General features: G+C 39.3%; 2 protein-coding genes across 2 annotated transcripts in view; both read left to right on the plus strand.

Annotated features, from left to right (window-relative positions):
• Nucleotides 1-1,219, plus strand: part of MRPS36 (mitochondrial ribosomal protein S36) — a 21,613-nt gene extending 20,394 nt beyond the window's left edge. The window contains exon 4 of the mRNA XM_007949185.2: nt 1,202-1,219. Coding sequence (XP_007947376.1) covers nt 1,202-1,219 — 18 coding nt within the window. The remainder of the gene's footprint in view (nt 1-1,201) is intronic.
• A 6,933-nt stretch (nt 1,220-8,152) lies between these two features.
• Nucleotides 8,153-21,387, plus strand: part of CDK7 (cyclin dependent kinase 7) — a 67,515-nt gene continuing 54,280 nt past the window's right edge. Inside the window, exons 1-3 of the mRNA XM_007949186.2 lie at nt 8,153-8,218; nt 8,560-8,619; nt 20,053-20,086. Coding sequence (XP_007947377.1) covers nt 8,153-8,218; nt 8,560-8,619; nt 20,053-20,086 — 160 coding nt within the window. The remainder of the gene's footprint in view (nt 8,219-8,559; nt 8,620-20,052; nt 20,087-21,387) is intronic.

Genomic DNA, 21,387 nt, shown 5'->3' on the forward strand with positions numbered 1-21,387 from the left:
TAATTCTTAAGTCCTACCACCACAGGAATCTGCTAGAGCACTGTCTCTTTAAATATCCAAAATAGTCAAGCCGCTTTTTAAACCTTCAAAATGGCGGCGTCCTCCTGACCGGCAAAAGTCCACAGCTTAGCCCCAGAATAGATCTTTAAACATTCTTTGTGATGATGTATGCCACACCATTGCTCTTCAATTTGTCATTGCCGGTATAGTAGATCATATGGTCGTCTGGTTCAGAATGGCCAAACCCAGTCTATTTTAGAGCATTAATGCCTAGGACATTGATCTTAATCATTTCATTTTTGACAATTTCTTGTTTTCCTAGATTCGTACTTTGTACATTGCATGTTCTGATTATTAGTGGATGTTTGCCACTGTTTCTTCTCATTTTGAGTCATGCCACATCAGCAAATGTAGGTCCCAGAAGCTTTACTCTAGCCACATCCTTAAGGTCGGCTATACTCTGAGGAGGCAGCTCTTCCGCAGTTGCATTTTGACTGCCTTCCAACTGATGGGTTCATCTTCCAGCAGTATAACGGAGCATGTTTCAGGGCTATTTATAAAGTTTTCCAGTAATGTATCAGACAATGTTACACTGCTGTTCATAAGGTTTTCACTGACCAATTCTTTGAGAATCGGATGGCCCCTTCCTTCTTGTGACTCTGTCTTAGTCTGGAAGCTCCACTGAAGCCTCTCCACCATGGGTGACCCTTCTGGTATTTGAAATTCCAGTGGCGTAGACTCCAGCCTCACAGCAACACGCGACCACCACAGTACGACAAACTGACAGACAAGTTTGTGTCCCTTAGTTGTTCCAAACCACTCTGCTTGCTTCCTGGTCTCCCATACCTGTTCCAAACTGGTGCCGGCTTGCTTCCTGGTCTCCCTTAGCTGTTCCATATCACCACCAGGTAGCTTCCTGATCTCCATTAGCTGTCGGCTTGCTTCCTTTAGCTTAGGGGTTCTAAGACCGAGAAATCTGAGAACTATTGATCTAGGTCAAACTTAAGTTCCTTCCAGATCTGAATTGATATTTATAACGAGAAATGCAAGTGGCCAAAAAGTGTGAAAAATTTTAAATTATGTTTTTAAAAATTAAAGATCATTTGCTTAAAACTGTATAAATTTGTTTAGTTTCCATGAAAACATTTCCTGTGTAAATGTAACACCTATTCTTACTGTTCTATTTTTTTTTCCTTTTTAGCGTGGAGGTCCAGAATAATCACTGACAATGTGGCTGCTGTTTGTCATCAGACAAAAGAATTATCTTTACAATAAAGGACTTCCAAAATGACAAATGAGAAATTGTACATTAAACCACTTTAATGAAATATTCTGTAAAAAAAGTGAAATATAGAAAATTTAGATGGACACTTATATATCCTAATTTATGTATCTGGGTCAGCTTCTCCATAAGCTTACCTAATCGTTTATATACTTTATTCTTATTAAAGTATACATTTTTAAATGTTAGCCTATTAACTTACTCTTGATAACCAAGTATTACCAGTGTTCAACTATTAAAAGCACACAATGTCTAGTAAACTTTCAGAGGTTTCCTATTTCACTTTTCTTTTGGTTTCTGTTTAGAGATGGAAACAATTTATCAGGCAAAACTGCCCCTTTAGGGAAGTGATTTTCCTGAAATTAGATGAAAATCAGTTAAAAAATTATTCCATTATTTATTTTTAATTCTCTTAACAACTTTCATTCACAAGGTTATTGGACTATAGCTGGGTTGTAGAGTATCTTCTTGAAAGGTTAGCAACTTGGCTGAGATAAAACAAGTGACTTTTTGGTACTGAGATTGAAGATAACATAAAAGATTATTACTTATAACCTGTATTCAGAAAAAATGTCAAAGAGTATAATATGGAAAATTAAGAAGTCAAAATGAATATAGCATAGAAATGTTTGACTAGAATTTGCAATTTGTTCTGTTTTGAGGGCTGTTAATGAAATCTTGTTCTTTGATTTTAGCAATTTGATGTGATGATGTATGGAAACCCTAATAACCATTAACTTTCACAAGCTTTTCTGAAAGCCTCATAAAATCAATTGAAATATTTATCTAATTTAAGGCAATTTGTGAAAATTTAATAAGGTCTTCCTGTGCAAAGTGTATGTATCGTGAAAATGAAGCCTCAAAGCTATATAAATTTTCTTCCATACCTTCAATGATTTCTAGAATATGCTTTAAAGAGGTCAGCCCTAATAGTGAGGGTAACTCATGAGCTATAGACAAAGTGGAACTATTGTTTAGTGCATTTCTGTATTTGCCCAGTTACCTGTGAGTTAATCTGTACTTTTCTGTACTATTCCAGAGTTGATCTGCTATTGGTATAAATTCTATATCTTGGCTCACTGCAAATGCCTCCCAACTCAAATATGAGATAAGGCGTTGATGCTTGCACGCTGTCGATATCTAAGTTGTTCTTGTGATACATGACAAATACATGGTTCATGATTCCTTTTTTGATTTTTTAAAATGTTTTTTGGGAATTTTTTTTTTAACTTGCATTATTGTTTTTCCGCCATCAAAAGCAAACAATTCAAAACACCATTAACAGACTGCTTTGCGGGTTTAATGGAGCTCTGGTGGTGCAGTGCCTAAGGCATTTGGCTGAACCCGCCAGGCACTCTGCAGAAGGAAGATGAGGCAGTCTACTTCCAGTAAGAGAGCAGTATGTGCTCAAACATATCACCAAAGCTTAAATAGGAACCTTACCAAGACAATCCCAAGATCAGTGACTTTTGAAGTCTTGGAAACAGGACTTGTTCGTTAATTTTCTATTGTTTTCTGAAAGAATTTCGTTTCAAGTGTTTCAGTGGACATGATCACCTAAATACAAATATGTGAAACTAAACAAGCTTCTTCTAAATGTTATAATTTAAGGTATAACTACACGCTTTAAAAACCATATAAAATTATACAGCATATAGGTTTTAATGTTTAATAACATATTTAGTGTCATGGGCAAGAGAGCACTTGTTTTCATAAAGCAAGGCTTGTAATTTTATTCCACACCCCTTAGCTTTTTAATTTCAGTAAAAGGAAGTCCAGGACCTTTTTTTTTTTTAATTGTGATTTGGGTGAAAGTTTACAGAGCAAATTCACTTTCCATACAGCAATTCACATAAACATTGTCTGGTGACATTGATAGTTTACCCCAATGCAACACCTCCCCTCCCACTTCCTGCCCCCTGAACTGTCTCCCTGTGCATAAACAGCCCTTCTTTCTCCCATAATCTCTCCAAAGGATGTATCTACCTCAGGTACATATTCCACTCTTATGCCTGTGCCTGGTAGCCACAGGTGTGAGTTCAATTCCAGACCTGAAGGGCAGCTAGGGACCATAGTCTCAGTAGTTCCACCAGGTTCTATCAGATCACCAAACCTGGTCCACCCCCCTTTTTTTTTTCCAAATGATTTTGAGTTTTGTTCCACATTGTTCTCCCTCTCTATCCAGGATCTCCTACATATATCTCCCTCTGAGTGGTTGACCGTGGTAGCCAGGCACCATCTAGTTCTTCTGGTCTCATAGTTGTATAGGCTATGGATTGCATGGTATACCAGTCATGAGGACTAATTGTTTCCATGAATCTTTGGTTTTCTTCATTCTTTGGTCTGGATGAGGAGAGACCCATCGTTGCATCTAGATGGCTGCTTGCAAGCTTTTAAGGTCCCACTTGCTACTCACCAAAGTAGGAGGTGGAACAATGTTTTGTGTAGTATGTTATGCCAATTGAGCTTGATGTCCTCTCTGACTATGGCAGGACTATTTGTTTGTTTGTTTGTTTTTAAGAATCTAGTATTTGGTCCTATAGACAGAAACTGGGTAAATGAATGTAAAACAATAGTAATGACTTTGTTTTGGTTACCTAACGCTGCTGTTAACACTAATAACACAAATGGGTGGCTTTAAAGAACAGAATTTTAGTTTCTCACAGTTCTGGAGGGTAAAAGTCCACATCCAGATCTCAGGTGTGTTGACTCCTTCTCTGAGTCTCTTTCTTGGTTTCTGGTGTCTACCAGCAATCCTTAGCAATCCTTCGTGCTCCGTGGTATGTGTCTTTCCAGTGTGTGTGTCTGTGTCTATGCTAGTCTTTTTTATAATTCAGAAGTGATTAGCTTAGGATCCACCCTATACTGGCATGACTCCATTAATACAACAAAAGAAACCCCCTATTTCCAAACAGATTCTTACCTACAGGTATAGGGGTTAGGATTTCAACATATTTTTGAGGAGGTCAATTCCTAGCACACTTACCTTGTGGTTTCTCTGGGTCAGAAATACAGGAGTGGTTTGGCTCACAGTTCTACATAGTGTCTCATGATGCTGCAATCGGATGCCACCTGAGACTCCCGTCCTATGAAGGCTTGATAGGCTAGATTATAAATGCCCAAGGTGGCTCTGTCATGGATGGCCAGTTGGTGCTGTGTATTGGCAGGAAGCTTTAGTTCCTCTCCACGTAGGCCTGTCCACAGGCCTGAGTGAATTCATGATATGGTGGCTGGCTTTCTCCAGAGCAAATGATCCAGGCATGTGAGGTAGAAGCACCAATGTCTTATATGAGCGAGCTTCAGAAATTACACAGTTACTGCTCCCATATTCCATTGGTCACTCAGAACAGCCTATTTCAGTGCAGAAGAAGACTATAAAAATTCAGTAATAGCAGAAGACAAAGATTGCCAGAGGCCATCTTAGAAGCTGGCTACTATGTTATTGTTAAGTGCCGTCAAATCGTCTCTAACTCATAGTGACCCTGTGTACAACAGAACAAAACACTGCCTGGTCCTGCACCAGCCTCACAAGCCTTGCTGTACTTGAGCCCATCATTGCAGCACTGTGTCAGTCCATCTCATTGAGGGCCTTCCCCTTTTTCGTTGACCTCCACTTTACCAAGCATGATATCCTCCAGGGCATGGACCCTTTTGACAACATGACCAAAGTAGGTGAGACGGAGTCTGGCCATTCTCACTTCCAAGGAGCATTCCAGCTGCACTGGCTACTATAGATGTATGAAAGTACTTTGCAGACTACAAAATGACAGACAAATGCTGAATACTATTTTATATATATAATGACCACATTGTCCCAGAATATCATCTAAACACTGCCTTTGTTCTATCTGAAGAGTTTTACTTAGCAGCCTGGTATAATGCTGTGGTTATCAACTCATACCATGGTACATTCAGGAACCTGAAGCCTCATGGGTGCACCATCAAATTTAGTTTACTAGCTTAATAGTGCTACGTGTAAAGTTAGATTATTGTGATGGCTTTCACAAGGAACTTTGATCTCAGTTACATGATACCGTGCATCACTGGGTATGACTTAGTGCAAGTAAGAGAGATGATAGCGTTAAAGTTAGTGTGTTTTCTATAATATGAGAATTTTGCCTGAGTGCATCAGCTCAATTAAGACCCAAGTAGTGACAGAGGGCAGAAAGATGACAAGTAACAGGAATGGCCAACATAAACTGAGCACTCGGTGGTCAAACACTAAGGACCTTGTAAGTGTGAACTCATTTCAGTTTTGCAGCAATTCTATGAGCTGGTCCTATTACAGAGAAAACTAGGCACATAAAGATTAATTTGCCCAAGTCATACATCTTGTGATTGAATGCTTGTAAGGGCAGTATTCAAATGGCAGGTAGTCTGGTTTCAGAGTAAGAACTCAACCTCTATACTATACTACCTTGACTACAGGATTACCCTTGGTAATTCTGCCCCTTTCCTCAACACATCTCTGAAAATTAAGATTGTTAATTCCTACTCGGAAACCCAAGGAGGGGGCGCTATGAGTCGGGTCCGACTCGATGGCACATAACAACAACAACAGGAACATCAAAATGCAAAAAAAGTGGGGAAACATTTCCATCCTTCTAACTGTTCAAGCTCAAAACCTTGAATGTTGTTGTTGTTGTTATTTGCCATCGGGTCGGCCCCGACTCATAGCGACCCCTCCTTGGGTTTCCGAGGCAGAGGCAGTATCACTACGGAAGCAGGAATGCCCAACCTTCCTTCCGAGGAGTGAATACAACTTTTAAAAATTTTTTCCACAACCAATATCTGGTCTGTCTACTACAAATCTTATTGGGTAAAAAACAAACCCAAGGAGGGGTTGCTATGAGTCGGGTTTGACTCGACGGCACATAACAACAACAACAACACCCTAGTACCAGCCATCTGGATTATTGTAATAATTCTCTAATAGACCTTTCTTTAATTCATACTTTCAATTTTTTTACTGTCGAAAATACACACAGTAAAACATATACCAATTCAATGATTTCTATATGTAAATTCAGTGGTAATGATTACATTCTAACTTGTGCAACCATTCTCATCCTCCTTTTCCAAACTGTTCCTCCCCCGTTGACATAAATTTACTGTCCCCTAAACCTCCCATCTAACCTTTTGTGTTGCTGTTGTCAATTTGATCCCATACAGATAGTTTTTTGAAAGAGTACATTGCTGAAGGCAGAAATTCTTTAGTAATTCAGCTAACCTGTTGTTTGGCTTTAAGAAGACTTAAGGGAATATTTTTGGTTTAAGGTTTAAAGATTATCTCAGGACAACAGCTTCAAGGGTTCATCCAGCCTTATTGGCCCCAGAAAGTCTGGATTCCTTGAGAATTTGAAATTCATTCTCCAAGTCTAGTTTCTCATAACAAGAGAAAACCTTAAAAAAAAAAAAAAAGAAGAAGAAGAAGAAGAAGAAGTCAGATCATATCACCAACTCAAAACCCTCTCGAACAGCTGGGGTATCATGGTCCCACGTGCTGGAAGTTTGAGTCCCCATGTGAATGTTGTGATTTCAATAAACCCTTTTGCTTTATTTTTTAAAATGGATGTGCCATCTAGCTGTGACATCTGTGACGCCATGGAGCACTGGGGTTCATTCGGCTGATCTGGCTGGCTCCGCGGTGTCCCCTTACTCCCTCACCACTCAAAGTGAGTCCCTCCGTAGCAGTCGGCTGGGTTGAAAAGATCCCCGATAGAGGAGGACGGTCCTTGGGTCAAGCTGTACCAGTAGCTGCTTTCCCTTGCTGGAACCTCCAAACAAGCTCTCAAAATCCTCCAATGGCTTTTCAGTGATGTCTTTCCTCAACCACCCTACTTAAAATAGCACTTCCTTTGTTATCTCTCTAGCACTTATCACTACGTATCCTAACATATTTTACTTATCTTCTTCCACTGGAATGCAGCGATTTTTGTTCCTTGCTGATTTCTCAGAATTTACATCAGTGCCTGGTATACATACTAAACACTCAATCTAAATTCTTTGAATGAATTAAAGTCTTGAATTTATTTTGTTAATTGGTATGAAAACTTAGATTTCAGAATCTAGACGTTCTAGACTCTAGAAGCTGTTGTTTGGCTTTAAGAAGATTTAAGGGAATATTTTTGGTTTAAGATTTAGAGATTATCTCAGGACAATAGCTTCAGGGGTTCATCCAGCCTATCAGTCAAACGCAGCCAACATTGAGCACTTAATATGTCAAAACTCTGCATGTTCCATGCAGTCTATTATGATTTCCATTTCATAGGGTAGGGAATTGAGTACCACAGCACACATGTCAATTGAGATGAATTTTTAGGCCTGCTTTATAAACGGACTGAACTAAGAATTCCTCTCGACCAGCCCTTAAGAATTTGGGACTCCGGTAAGTAATCTGAGATGGGGGGGGGGGCGCTTGGCGTCCATAGCAACCGTGGTGAGGACACGCTCTAACAAGAACTGAAAAGAGAGCAACATCAAGAAAAAAGACAAGCCTTCTACATCTACCGAATCCAAAACTCAGAAGAACATCAAATCAGGAAGTCGCCCTGTCTCCAATACTGAAGAAAAAATCCAAATTAAAACAGTAGAAAGGTGACGCAGACAGCCGTCACGAGAAACACTCGGTTTCCGGAACCCAGACTAGACTGTGAGACAAGCCAATCAGCCTGGTCTGGTGCAGGTTCCTGAGGGCGGACCTCACTGGAACCCACTTAGTAGTATCCCGCCCATCCCGGAAGTGTGGGCGGGGCTACTAAGCCTCGCGTCCCAGTAAACGGAAGAGGCTGTTGGGGGTTGAGGTAGCTTTAAATTCCCGTAGTCCTTAAAGTGTCGCCCTTTCTCCTGGAGTCGGGCTTCACGAGCCTGATGGCTTTGGACGTGAAGTCGCGAGCCAAGCGTTATGAGAAATTGGACTTCCTCGGAGAGGGACAGGTGAGGCTCTTGCGCTGGGATTGGGAGGGCCCAGGATAGAGAGCACAGTGCAGCCTCACACGTTCGCAAGTTCTCTCGTGGGGGCCAGTGGACTGACCCTTTTGCTTGCTCTCCTTGCTGGAGGCCGCCCAGATGCACCTGCTACCTCTCTTTACACCTTAGAGGTGAGCCCTGAGCAGCCCCCTCCTTTCGGAAGAACAGACTGGAGGAGGACGTGGAGTGGAATGGAGTGCTCCACCACATGTCTAGCCGCCCTTTGCTTCCCATGATATAAAAAAGTTGAAAGAAACATAAAAAAAATAACTCCCACAAGCTCATGTTACTTGTGCTTTTCTGCCTAGTTTGCCACAGTTTACAAGGCCAGAGACAAGAACACCAATCAAATAGTTGCCATTAAAAAAGTAAGTTACAATTTGTGTCATTTCCCCTTATGCCGATGTCTGTCTGTATTACGGGCTGATGGAAGACCGTTTTAGTACTCTTGACCTTTGCTAATAAGAAGTCATCATTTATGTCATTTTCAAAGGCGATAGAATTAGTGTCTTGTTTTCCAAGATGGAATACTGGAACTGAACCAGTTTTTTGTTCCATTAAGTGAACTTGAAATGAAGAAGAAACAGTATATTAAACTTATTGCATAAACTTGTTATTTTTGCTGCATAGATTTATGTTAACTAAAGGATACTGCCTCGGCAACCCAAGGAGGGGTCGCTATGAGTCGAGGCAGACTCGAGGCACATAACAACAACAACAACAAAGGATAAGTACTGCCCATCTGTATTTTCTGCTGATAGATTTATCATGAAAGGCTTTCATTAGCGTTAACAATAATGTGTAGTGCATTATATTTAAATGATTTATCTAAGTTTTTTATTTTTATTTTTGCATAATTCACAATCATTCAAGAGCCTTCGGTCATATTCAGCTTAGATTCTGTGATCTGGCACTATAGCCACTCCTTTGCAAAACATTAACCTTCCTGATTTTTTCTTGTTTCATCTTTTCAAATCTGTACCTAGTTCAGCAGCATGTTTGACCACACTGACCTGTCTGTCCTTTTAACACATTAAATTCATGTCCATCCCAGAATCATTGCATTTTCTCTGCCTTCTGGTTGGTATGTTCTTCCTCTAAAATTCGGCGTGGCTGATTCCTTCTTATCTTTCGAGTCTCACTAAAATGTCTCCTCCACATGGAGGAGCTGAAACAGATGTGCCCCTCCTTCCCTCTCATCCTTTGCTCTATTTCCCTGTGTCATCTTCATATCATTTATCAAAATCTGAAATCCTCTTATCTATGAGTTTATTGTCTGTTTCCTTCTACTTACATTGTACATAGGACTATGACTGGCATATTGGTAAAAACACAAAAACAAAACAAAATGTACTGACCTGACTAACTAGTATAGCCTCTTCATATTGTTGGCATATTGAGTTGTATAGTTATCTGTAAGTTGTAGTAGCTGGATTTTTTTGTTTACTTGCTTCTAACATAAATTAGGACTTAGAATCTGTTTCTCTGTGGTACATTTTTCCCCCTTGAAGATGACTCATAGTGGAAGCTTCTTTTATGTTTAAATTTTATTTTATTTCAAGTAATGCATGCTTATAGTTTTAGAAATCAGTTAATAGAACAGGCTTTAACCTGCCTGATTCCTGTCTTTCTTCAATTTTCATTCCTCAGAACACTTAAACACAGTTTACTATTTCCTCTGGTATTTGCCACCATTCCTTTAAATAATGCTTGTATTACTATGTCTTGAACTTTTTTTCTTTAAATTGTAGACAGTATCTATACTTTCCTCTGTAAACATTGAGGATCTAGTATTTCTCCTCCTATGATGAGACAAAACTCAATTTGGTCTTTGTCCTTGGTTCCTGAGAGATAACCCTTGAAATTCCCTAAGTCATCAAGATGCCTTTATTATCTAAAACCTCCAGACAACATTTGAGGATTTGTACAAATGAATGGGAGGCTGGCCATTCCACAAAGACCACCTGGTCAGTATTGTCAGAGAGGGAGGGGGCTATCATTTAATCAGTCATGCATATTCAGTGAGGCTCCAATCATAATTATGCAATGAAGCCAATGAAGGCTTTGGACAGGGAAGTTCCAAGAGTTTCCAAGAGTTGAGTTCCAAGAGTTGATGAAGGGCATTGATAAACATGGGAGGGTAATGTATGCTTTGGGGACATGGAAGTTTCATGTTGGTAACCACCCCATCCCCCCTCCCTGACCTTGCCATTTGCATCTCTTCTTTATGCTGATCCTTATTTGTATCCTTTTTAAATAATCTGTAATTATAAGTATAGTACTTTCTGTGAGTTGTTCCAGTAAGTTTTTTTAACCCAGCAGAGTGGTGTGAGCCAGCAGATGAAAGTGAGGGAGCCCAGAAGAGGCCCCTGAGCTTATGGCTGGCTTCCTGAAGTACTAGGGAAACCCCTAGTTTGTTCTCAGCAAGTCAGGAGTAAGGGTGCCATGTGGACTGTCAAGCTTGCATCTGGTGTCTGCCTATTTGGCAGTCTGAAGGACAGTGTCCTTTTAACTGGTGAGATCTGGCTTAGCTCCAGGTGGCTAGTGTCGGAGAAGTGCTATGTGAGTGGCTGGTATTAAAACTGAAAGGGGAGGGGAGAAGTAGGGATATGTTATATCCTCATACTTGGTAACAAAACAGTGAGATTTTGAGATTTTTCACATGAAGTTGGTGCGTGCAGACTGATACATCCTTAAACCTCCCAACACATATATTTTGACCTTACCCACCCTCAAATGTAGTTTACTGCTTTGGCCAGGGTAGAAGTGTGTAATTAAAAGTTAATTCTCTTCTATCCAACTCTGAAACTTAATTTTGGGGTATAGTGTTCAGATTTTCTCCCTCATCTCACATTACATCCCACGTGTGTGTTTAACTAATTGTAATCATTTACCTTCTGTACCTTACCCTTTTTAACTACTATGTTGATCTCATTCTTTTAAAAGATCACATTGAATTTATTTGCAAATTTGTTTAATCAATCCCTGTTGATGGGCTGTTAGATCATTTCTCATTTTTCAGATTGTCTCAAATATGTCTTAAATTTCTACTAGTACAGTAGGAAGACCCACATACAACACACCTACCCCAGGTCTGTGGACCCACTTACTCTAGAGAGATACACCCCTTGGATCAAGCAGCCATGAGCCACCAGAGGGGTAGCATTCACATAGAGGAAAGGCTGGACAGACAGGAATACATGGATAAGAGGGGCACAAGGAGGGGATGGCCATGGAGAAGAGAGGGAAGTAGAGTTTCTTACTGTTGAGGATGGTGATCGGGGCTGTGGAACCAGATGTGCATGAATTTTGAATGTAAAACAAGTCTGCCACATAAACACCTGAGATGATCAGACGGGGGTCGGTGAACACTAGTATACTCTAGACCAAGGATAGATTCATCTGAGGCTAGTCTTGCACAGGCACCACTGATACAAAATACCTGCAATCATTACAGAAAGCATAGAAGACAAACATAAAGTAATCCGTCACAGACACCCAGACACTATGGGAGAGAGATCCAATAGATCTGCCAACTCAGGATCGTAGTACTGGGGGACACCAGACTCAATTGGCACAACAAAATACATAAAAGCCTTGCTGTACCTCCTACGTTGGCGTGTGGTGACTGGGGTCTTAAAAGCTTTCAAGTGGCCATCTAAGATGCAGCTAACAGTCTAACGTCAGAAGCGAAGAAGAATGCAAAAAAAAAAAAAAAAAAAAAGAGCATTTGGAAGCAATCAGCCCTAGGACACAATGGCCCTCAAGACCAGAACTAGATGGTGCCTAGCTACCAAGGGCAACCACACAGGAAAGGATCAAATCTGGAGATCCTGGATAGAGTGGGAGGAAAAATGTGGAACAAAATCCAAAAACTCAATAATGACCATAATTACTGGTCAGAGGAAGTTTGGTGAGACCCCCAATACTATGGTCCTGGAATACATTCTGTGCCTAGAATAAAACTCACCCCCAGGGGCTGGCTCTCAGGCCAATAGTTAACAAGATGTATATACAGACCACTCAACCCAGGATGATGCACCCACATACTCTATGGTAATACATCCCTTAGAGCAATAGACCACAGGGCACCAGAGGACCACCATTCAGGTTGAGGAACTACAGGACAAATAGGAGTGCATAAATGATGGGCACAGGGGGAGAGTTGAAGGGGAGGAATGGGAGGAAACTGAGTTAGGGTTGGACAGGGTAAATGGGGAATGAAACTAAATGTAAAGGTAAAGATGAATGTAAAACAAGCTTAAAAAAAAAGTTTGCTATGTAAATTTGCACCCAAAGCACACTTAAACAAACAATATACACTGTGTATACTTTTAAACTTTGTATGTCTAGTATATATATTCCTCTGCAACTTTGTAATTCCTCCATACTGATACATGTAGTTTTGCTTTGTTCATGTTCATTGATTATTAGATTCCCGTATATGATTACACTAAAATTTTTCTGTGCCAATCTCTTATTGACATTTAGTCTGTTTTTTAATCTTGTCCCCTAATGCAGTCCTTGTATGGACAGCCTTCTGTTATCATCTTGTACATGTGTGAGTTTCTCTAGAGAATGTAGGAGTAATGGAAACCAGTTGCCTCTAAGATGGACAACATCATCTTTACCAGATAGTCTGAAATTGCCCTACAATTTATCCCCACATTCTCACCATCATTTGTATTGTCAGACTTTAAAACATTTGTGAATTAGATGGATCAAAAATAGTATATGCTTGTTTTAATTAACATTTCCCTAATTACCATTGTAAGGCATTTGACTGCTAAACAGAAAGCTGGCGGTTCAAACCTGCCAGCCACTCCTCGGAAGAAAGGTTGAGCAGTCTACTTCCATAGTGAGAATGCCTTGGAAACCCAAGGAGGGGCTGCTATGAGTCGATCCAACTCTCAACAGCAGTGGGTAATTACCATTGAGGTTGATCAACTTTTCTTAGGTTTTTGGCTTTTTGGACTTTCTCCTACTTGTTTTTCGTTGGATTGCTTACATTTTTTTTTTTCTTCTAGTTGATTTACTAGAATTCTTTATGTTTCGGATATTGATTCTTTGTCAGAAGTATGCATTGCATATATTTTGTTCCAGTCTTTATGAAACTTACGGTATCTTTTTTTTTTAATGCATTTTATTGAAATATAATTTACATACAGTGAAATACACAAAACTAAAGTGACATGGTCAATGCATTTTTTTTGTTTGCAGTGTTCCCTCCCCTCCCCTTCCACCCCTGGCAATCAACAAAGAAAGTTTCTCTCCATATATAAACCTTTCTTTGACCCTCCACAACAATGAACTAATACTATATTTGTCCTTCTGTGATTGACTTATTTTTCATTCAGTATAATGTCCTCCAAGTTCATCCATATTATGCAGTGTTTTGCAGACTCTACATTATTCTTTAGTGCTGCATAGCATTCCATTATGTGTGTGTACCATAGTTTGGTCATCCATCCACTCTTCTGCTGATAGGCACGTAAATTGTTTCCATCTTTTTGCTATTGTAAGTAGTACTGCGATGAACATGGGTGTGCATATATCTGTTCCTGTCCTGGCTCTCACCTCTCTAGGATATATACTTAGTAATGGGATTGCTGGGTCAAATGGTATCTCCAATTTCAGCTTTCTAAGGAATCACCATATTGCTTTCCACAGAGGTTGTATCACTTCACAGTCCCACCAGCAGTGTACGAGAGTCCCAATCTCTCCACATCCCCACCAGCATTTGTTATTTTCTGTCTTGTTGAACCTTGCCATCAGTGCTGGGGTGAGACAATATCTCATTGTTGTTTTGATTTGCATCTCTCTGATGGCCAGTGATTGTGAGCATCCATCTCTTCATGTATTAGCTGGCCACCTGAATATCCTCCTTGTTGAAGTGTCTATTCATGTCTTCTGTCCATTTTTCAGTTGGATTGTTAATTCCTTTGCTGTTGGGGTGTTGGAGTTTTCTATAAATCTTAGAGATAAGTCCTTTGCCAGAATGTAATTATTGGCAAATAAAAATTTGTTGCTGTCATTTTTGTTACATGCTTTTTTTGTGGTGTTGATTTCTTTGTTCCATATAATTTTCTATGCTGAGCTTGTTTTGTTTATGAATTGTGTTATCACTTCCTTCATTGCTATTGTTTTAGTATTTGCTGAATATTTATGCTGGTCCTCTTTTTTATTTTTATGTGAAGGTTTATAATTTTTCTTTGATGTTACCCTGTGATTTATAGTTTTCCTCCCAAGTTTAGAACAGTCCATTCTGTCTTGTAGTTGTTTTGACTTCCCTACCATCTAGAAGTTCTATAACGACGCAGTTTATTCCCTCTTTGGTTTGTGTTGCTGTTGTTGTTATGTGTCTTCAAGTCAATTGATGTCTCTGGTTCCCTGTTTACAATCTTGTAGGCTTATTTACTTTGGATACATCCATAGCTGGATTGGTTTCTGGGTTATATCATCATGTGTGTTGATGATCGGTAATTGTTGACTGTTGTTGCTTCTCTGTCCAAAGGGCTCCATTTAACATCTCTTGTAAGGTTGGTCTGGTTTGAACAAATTCCCTTAATTTCTGCTTATCTGGAAATGTCCTAATTTCACCATCATATTTGAGGGACAGTTTTGCAGGGTACATAATTCTTGGTTGCAAAATTTTCTCTTTTAGGATTTTGTATATACTATCCCATTGTCTTCTTGCCTGCGTGGTTTCTGCTGAGAAATCTGAGCTGAGTGTTACTGGTTGCCTCTTGTAGGTAACTTTTCATTTTTCCCATGCTGCTCTCATGATTCTTTCTTTGTTTTGGTAAGTTTGATGATAATATGTCTTGGTGATTTTCTTTTGAGGTCTATCCTATTTGGGGTTCATTGGACTTCCAACGAATGGGTATATTCTCATCTTTCATCATACCAGGAAAATTCTCTTCCAACAAATCTTAGACAATTTTCTCTCTGGTTTTATTTGTCTCTCCTTGTTCTGGCATTCTAATTACATGTACTTTATTCTTTTTGATGATATCCCACATGAACCTTAGGCTTTCTTCATTTTGTTTTGATCTTTTTCCTGATTTATCACTTTCTAAAGAAATATTCAGGTATTTGCCTTCAGTCTCCCTAATTCTGTCTTCCATTGGTTCAGTTCTGCTCCTTTGCCCATTTCATAAATTATCTATTTCTGCAAATTTAGTATTAATCTTCTGGATTTCTGTGTGTAGATTTTGTATCATTTCTAATTTTTCATTTATTTTGTCATTTTGTTCTTGTATTGTCTTTCGAAATTGTTCTAGGTTTTTCTCTGTGTTTTCCTCAATTTTGCAGGTGTTTTCCTTGATCTGTCTCTCAATTCATTGAAGATACGTAAATTCTTTTCAATTCCTTATCAGTGGGTTCCAGTGCTGCATCTTCCTCATGGTTGTGTTTTGGGTCTGTATTCTGGTCCCTTGTTTCTCCTGCTTTATCTTGCTTCTTTGTGTGAACTGTGATGCTCTGTTGTCTCCGAGGCATTGTGACGTTTTTGTTTTTATATTTAATTGATGATTGTATGTTGGAGTGACTTGCCCACGATTTTCGTTTTGTTTGTATGTTATCTATGCAAGAGGGCACTGTGCTGTGCTCCTCTATTCACTACTTGACAGTACTTATACACTCACCACCTATCTCCTTTTCTGTTGTCATCCTTTCATATGTCCCTGCTGTCCTTGGCAAACAGAGCCTATTCTTAGGTCCTGTTTTTGTTCAGGGTTTTCCACTGTTGTTGTTGTTATGTGCTGTCAAGTCAGACCTGATTCATAGCAACACCTCCTTTGATTTCTGAGGTGGTATCACTGTGGAAGTAGATTGCTCAGCCTTCCTTCTGAGGAGCGGCTGGTAGGTTTGAACCACCAGCCTTCCTGATTGGTGCCTAATCTGCTTCTGTATAGTTCCTTTTAAAGCTTAGGGCTCCAGGATTATCTTCTGTATCTCTGTCAATTTATTTTTCTATTCTTTGTTGAAGAGGGTCTGTGTCGCTTATCTGCCTATTCCTCCATCTTACCTGAAGTTCCCTTAGGGTACCTATTAAGACATCAAAAGCCAACCAAACTGCCATGGAGTCAATTCTGACCAACATTGGGTTTCTGGGACTGTAAATCTTTGTGGAAGTAGACTGCCTCATCTTTCTTCTACAAAGTGACTGGTGGGTTCGAACTACCAACCTTTGGTTAGCAGCCAAGTGATTTAACCAGTACACCACCTGTTTTGGTTACCTAGTGCTGCTCTGACAGTAATATACTACAAATAGATGGCCTTAACAAACAGAAGTTTATTCTGTTATAGTTTGGAGGCTTTTAGTCTGAGTTCAAAGTGCCAGGCTCTAGTGGCTGGGTGAAAGCCCCTCAGCCTTGGGCTTCAGCTCTGCCCCCTGCTCCTGGCCTACTGGAACTGTAGGCGTTTCTTCACTCAGCTACTGGCTGCTGAGGCTGACAAGCCCAAGGTTGACAAGTGAAAAGGCACAGTCCTGATGTTACCAAACCACATGGCGGCCTATTAATTCAAGTCCATTGAAAGTCTCAAGGTCAGCAGAGCATGGCAGGATGCTGAACAATGACACAGCTACGTGCCAGGGTCCAAGCATGCCATAAGCTAGAGATCATTCCCAAAGCTACTGCTTAGATAAGGAAAGTGGACCACATCCCTAAAACAGCTACTCAGCTGCTTGTGGTAGATCCCACCATGGAGTTGATTGCTAGTCTTATCATGGAGAATAACTACCATCAACTGCCCAGTCACTCAACCAGGCCCAGCCAGGTTGACATACAACCTTAACTACCATACCACTAGAGCCCCTTTTTAAGACATAGAAATTTAAAATTTTAATGTCTTTGAATTTATCAGTTTTTTCCCTTTCTGGATTTGCTTTTTGTGTACTTACCTGCCTCCAGATTGTAAGAGTTCTTACATTTTAATTATTACTTCTTACATTGAGGTTTTAATTCCACCAGGAAATAATTTTTCTGTATTGTGTGTTAGGGAGAATCAACTGTTTTGGGTTTTTTTCATATAGCCAACCAGTTACCCCAACACTATTTATTGATAGTGTTTTTCTTGGTAAGTTGTTATTTTGTCATAACTCAAGTTCTAGTATATACTTTGATCCATTTCTAAGCATATTGTTCTAGTCCTTAAGTTCGTTTATTTTCCATTCTTGTTCAAATATGACAAGTGTCTTTAATTACCATTGCTTTATAATGACTCTTGAAATCTGGCAAGTCCCAGAAAAATGTTTTGTTTTTCTGCTTCCAAATTGTCTTGGCTATTCTGTGGCCAACTGGGAAATTTGAAACAGGAAAAATTGAGTATGAACTAGGTATTAGATGCACCCAGGGCATTACTGTTAATTTTGTTAAGTTTAAAAATGGCATTATGGCTATGTAAGAAAATGTCCATATGTTTTAGAGATGCTCACTTAAGTATATGGGGGTGAAATGACATTGCTGTAGGAAAACAAGGTTCTTCTTGCCCCCTTTTGCAAAGAGCCAATGATCACAACAGGCTGAAGAGGGAAAGCAAAAGGTTTGCGTATACCCAAGGAGACAGAGAATCATTTCTCTAAAATGTCTGTCTCCTCCGGAGAAGGGGTAAACATGATTATATAAGGAAATGGGAAGGGGATTGAAGATCCCTTGGACTGCCGGGAATGTCTTTGTTCTTCTCTTCCCTGGTTGCTACAGACTCAGCTTCACTCTTCCCAGGGTCATCTTACTTGCTACTGTTCTCAGCTAAAACCAGTCATGGGAGAGGGTTATGCTTAGAAGAATCTATCATTGAAAATAACAGACCTAAAGAACTCAGCATCTGTAAGGAGGTTGGCTATTTTATTTACTTAAAAGAAAGCAAAAGGGAGGGGAAAATAGCAGGTTAGTCACTATGATGAATGTCTACTTTAATCCTGCCTGCCAGTCTGTTAAAGTTCTGCAGTTTTCAGCGAGGGGCCCCTTCAGCCTTCCACTTCAGCCTTCCACAGCGTGAAGTCAGTGATTTGCTTTAAAACACGTTAGCCAAGAAAAGGGGAAAATGAATGAAGTGTTGTAAAATATTGGTAATTGTTAAATCTGTGTGATAAAGTATGGAGCATTATGGTTGAAAAATACAGAAACTTTAAAAATTGTGCATTCTTAGCCCTTTCCTTTTCTGGTTTTATAGCCCTTTCCTTTTCCATATAAATTTTAGGGTCAATTTGTTAAATGTCCATGAAAAACACTGTTGAACTTTAGATTTAGTTGCATGGAATTTAAAGAGAATTGATGTGTTTGATGTATTTATGATAATCTTCTGTCTGTGAATAAGCTATTTGTTTATTTTGCACTCTTGCTTTTAAAGCATGTTTTAATAAAGTTTTATAGTTTTCTTGTTGGAAAGGTTTATCTTTCTCTTTTGTTTTTTGGTTTTGCAGTGTTTCGCATTAATTTGAACACCCCCCCCCCCCCTTTTTTACATTTTAATGTTTACAGTGTTTCCTTCTTTCCCTTCCCTCCCCGGTAACCAACAAAGAAAGTTTATATATCTGTTATTAGATTTATTTCCAAGTGCCTTATATTTTTTGGTTCTGTAATTAATGGCCTATTTATTAATAAAATTCCTCTTTGTAGTATGTAGGTGGGAGGTTTTTTTAAAGATAGAATAGCTGTGTTCTTCCAGAAGTAACTTCTGTTTTTTAATTGTAGTAGCAACAGTCTATAAATTGTGAATAAGAGAATGTTCTTTAACCTCATGATCTATTTTGTGTGAGAGTTAACTTGTTGGTTGACTTGTTGTACTTATTCATGGTAAAAACAGTTTAACCATTTTCTGTATATATTGCTGTTTGTAATTTTGATTTCAGAATGTCCCTAAGATAATATTGGGTGTAATACCAACAATACATTTTTTTTATCTTTTTAAAATTTTTTATTGTGATTTAGGTAAAAATTTACAGAGCAAATTCATTTTTCATACAGCAGTTCATACACATTTTGTTTCATGACATCAGCTGAAATTTCCACAATAAAAATTGCTCTTCTCATTTCCTCCCTGTACTTACTTCTTTGCTGTGTCCTTCTTTCCTATGCATTCCTGCCCCTTGAGCTGTCTTCTTGGGGCAAATCCTGCCTTTCTGTTTCCTAAGATTGATCCTTCTAAGGAGTGTACCTTCCTGGTGTAAATGTTTACCCTATATGGCTCTCTGTTGTTTGGCTGGAAGCCATGGAAGTGAGTTCAATTCCAGAGCTGAAGAGTGGTTAGGTGCCATAGTCTCAGGGGTCTTACCAGGCTCTGTCCTTTTTGTGATTTTGGGTTTTGTTCCACATTGTTTTTCCACTCTATCTGGGAGCTCCTGCACTGATCCCTTTCCAAGTGGTTGACAGTGGTAGCTGGGCACCATAGCAGTACAACATTTTTTAATTTCATTGTCACATCTTTCCTCCAAAGTAGGCTAACTTGAAATGAGTTTTTTAAAAAATATTAACCATTATACCTGCAGGTATTTTGTTCACTGTTAGCCTTACAAAGATAAAGGAAACGTTTATTTTTTTTAATTCTATAGTTTGAATGTATAATGCAAAAACTTAAGCAGCAAGGAATGGTAGGAAATTGATCCTCTCTTATAATGTTATTTTTGCCTTTCTGATTCATAAGTCTTGCTCTCTTCTTACCATTAATACTAACTACATGTGAATTCTACGTGTCCCCCCCCCCCCGTGGCTAAGTTTTTGAAGTAATTTACATATTATGCATTTAGTCTAAATCGTTCAACACATTTCTAACGTGTTTGCTTTTCCCCCTCCTGCCAGATAAAACTTGGGCACAGATCAGAAGCTAAAGATGGTAAGTATTTCATGTAATCTGGCAGAACAGAAAATTTTCATTCTCATTAAGAAAATGAACAGAATATTACTTAGAATTAGCAAGGGTTCTGGGTAATTAGGAGAGGTTCTGGGTAAAGTTTCTGTAGAGTCTCAGTCTGCCATTTAGATGTTCAGAGGAATTTGAACCCACTAGCTACTCCACAAGAAAAAACTCTTTTATAAAGATTTATAAAGCCTTGGAAACCCTAGGGGGCTGTTCTACTCTGTCCTAAAGAGTTGCTGTACGTCAGAATCAACTCGATGACAGTGGGTTTGGTTTTTTGGCTTAACTAAAAGGAAGGCAGTAAGATTCTTAGTGTCTTACTCTCTATCTTCTTTACTGTTTTAGGCGTTGCATGCCATTGTTTCTTCTATATCTGAGCTTCCAGTTACTTTGAAATTTCAGGATACACCTTCATAGAAATACACAAAGCTCACTATGAAATAGATAAGTAGGGGAAAAAGATTTTCTTATAGCCCTTCTTCCAAAACCTTGTTCACTAGTCTGCTAAGTCATATTTAACTAAAACCAAGACCAATGCCATGAGTTGATTCCAACTCATAGTGACCCTATAGGACAGAATAGAACTGCCCCATCAGGTTAATAAAGCTGTAATCTTTTATTCAATTTTTATTGTGATTTGGGTGAAGGCTTGCAGAGCAAATTCATTTTCCATACATTAGTTCACATACACTTTGTCTCATGACATTGACAACAGCTCCACTCCCACTTCTTCCCCATAGTTACCCCTTCCCTGTGTCCTTCCCTCTCATGCACTCCTGCCCCCCGAGCTTTCTCCCTGTGCATACACAACCCTTCTATCTCCCATGATTATTGATCTCTCCAGGCAGTATAAATACCTAATGTAAATGTTCAGCTCATGTGCCTGTTTTTTGTTTGGCTAGAAGCCACCGGAGTGGGTTCAATTCCAGACCTGAAAGAGCCACAGTCTCGGGGGTTCCATCAGGTTCTATCAGACCACAAAGCTGTAATCTTTTTTTTTTTTTTTTTTAATTGTGATTTGGGTGAAGATTTACAAAGCAAATTTACTTTCCATACAGCAGTTCACATACATTTTGTCTCGTGACATTGACCACGATTTATCACAATGCAACAGCTCCCCTCCCACTTCCTCCCCATAGTTACCTCTTCCCTGTGTCCATCCCTCCATGCACACCTGCCCCCTGAGCTGTCTCCCTGTGCATAAGCAGCCCTTCTTTCTCCCATGATTGTTCTTAACGAGTATATCTACCTCAAGTACATGTTCAATTCATATGCCT

Source organism: Orycteropus afer, unplaced genomic scaffold (assembly GCF_000298275.1).
Source record: "Orycteropus afer afer isolate SDZICR_OR568_19922 unplaced genomic scaffold, OryAfe1.0 scaffold00242, whole genome shotgun sequence".
Classification (NCBI taxonomy): domain Eukaryota; kingdom Metazoa; phylum Chordata; class Mammalia; order Tubulidentata; family Orycteropodidae; genus Orycteropus; species Orycteropus afer.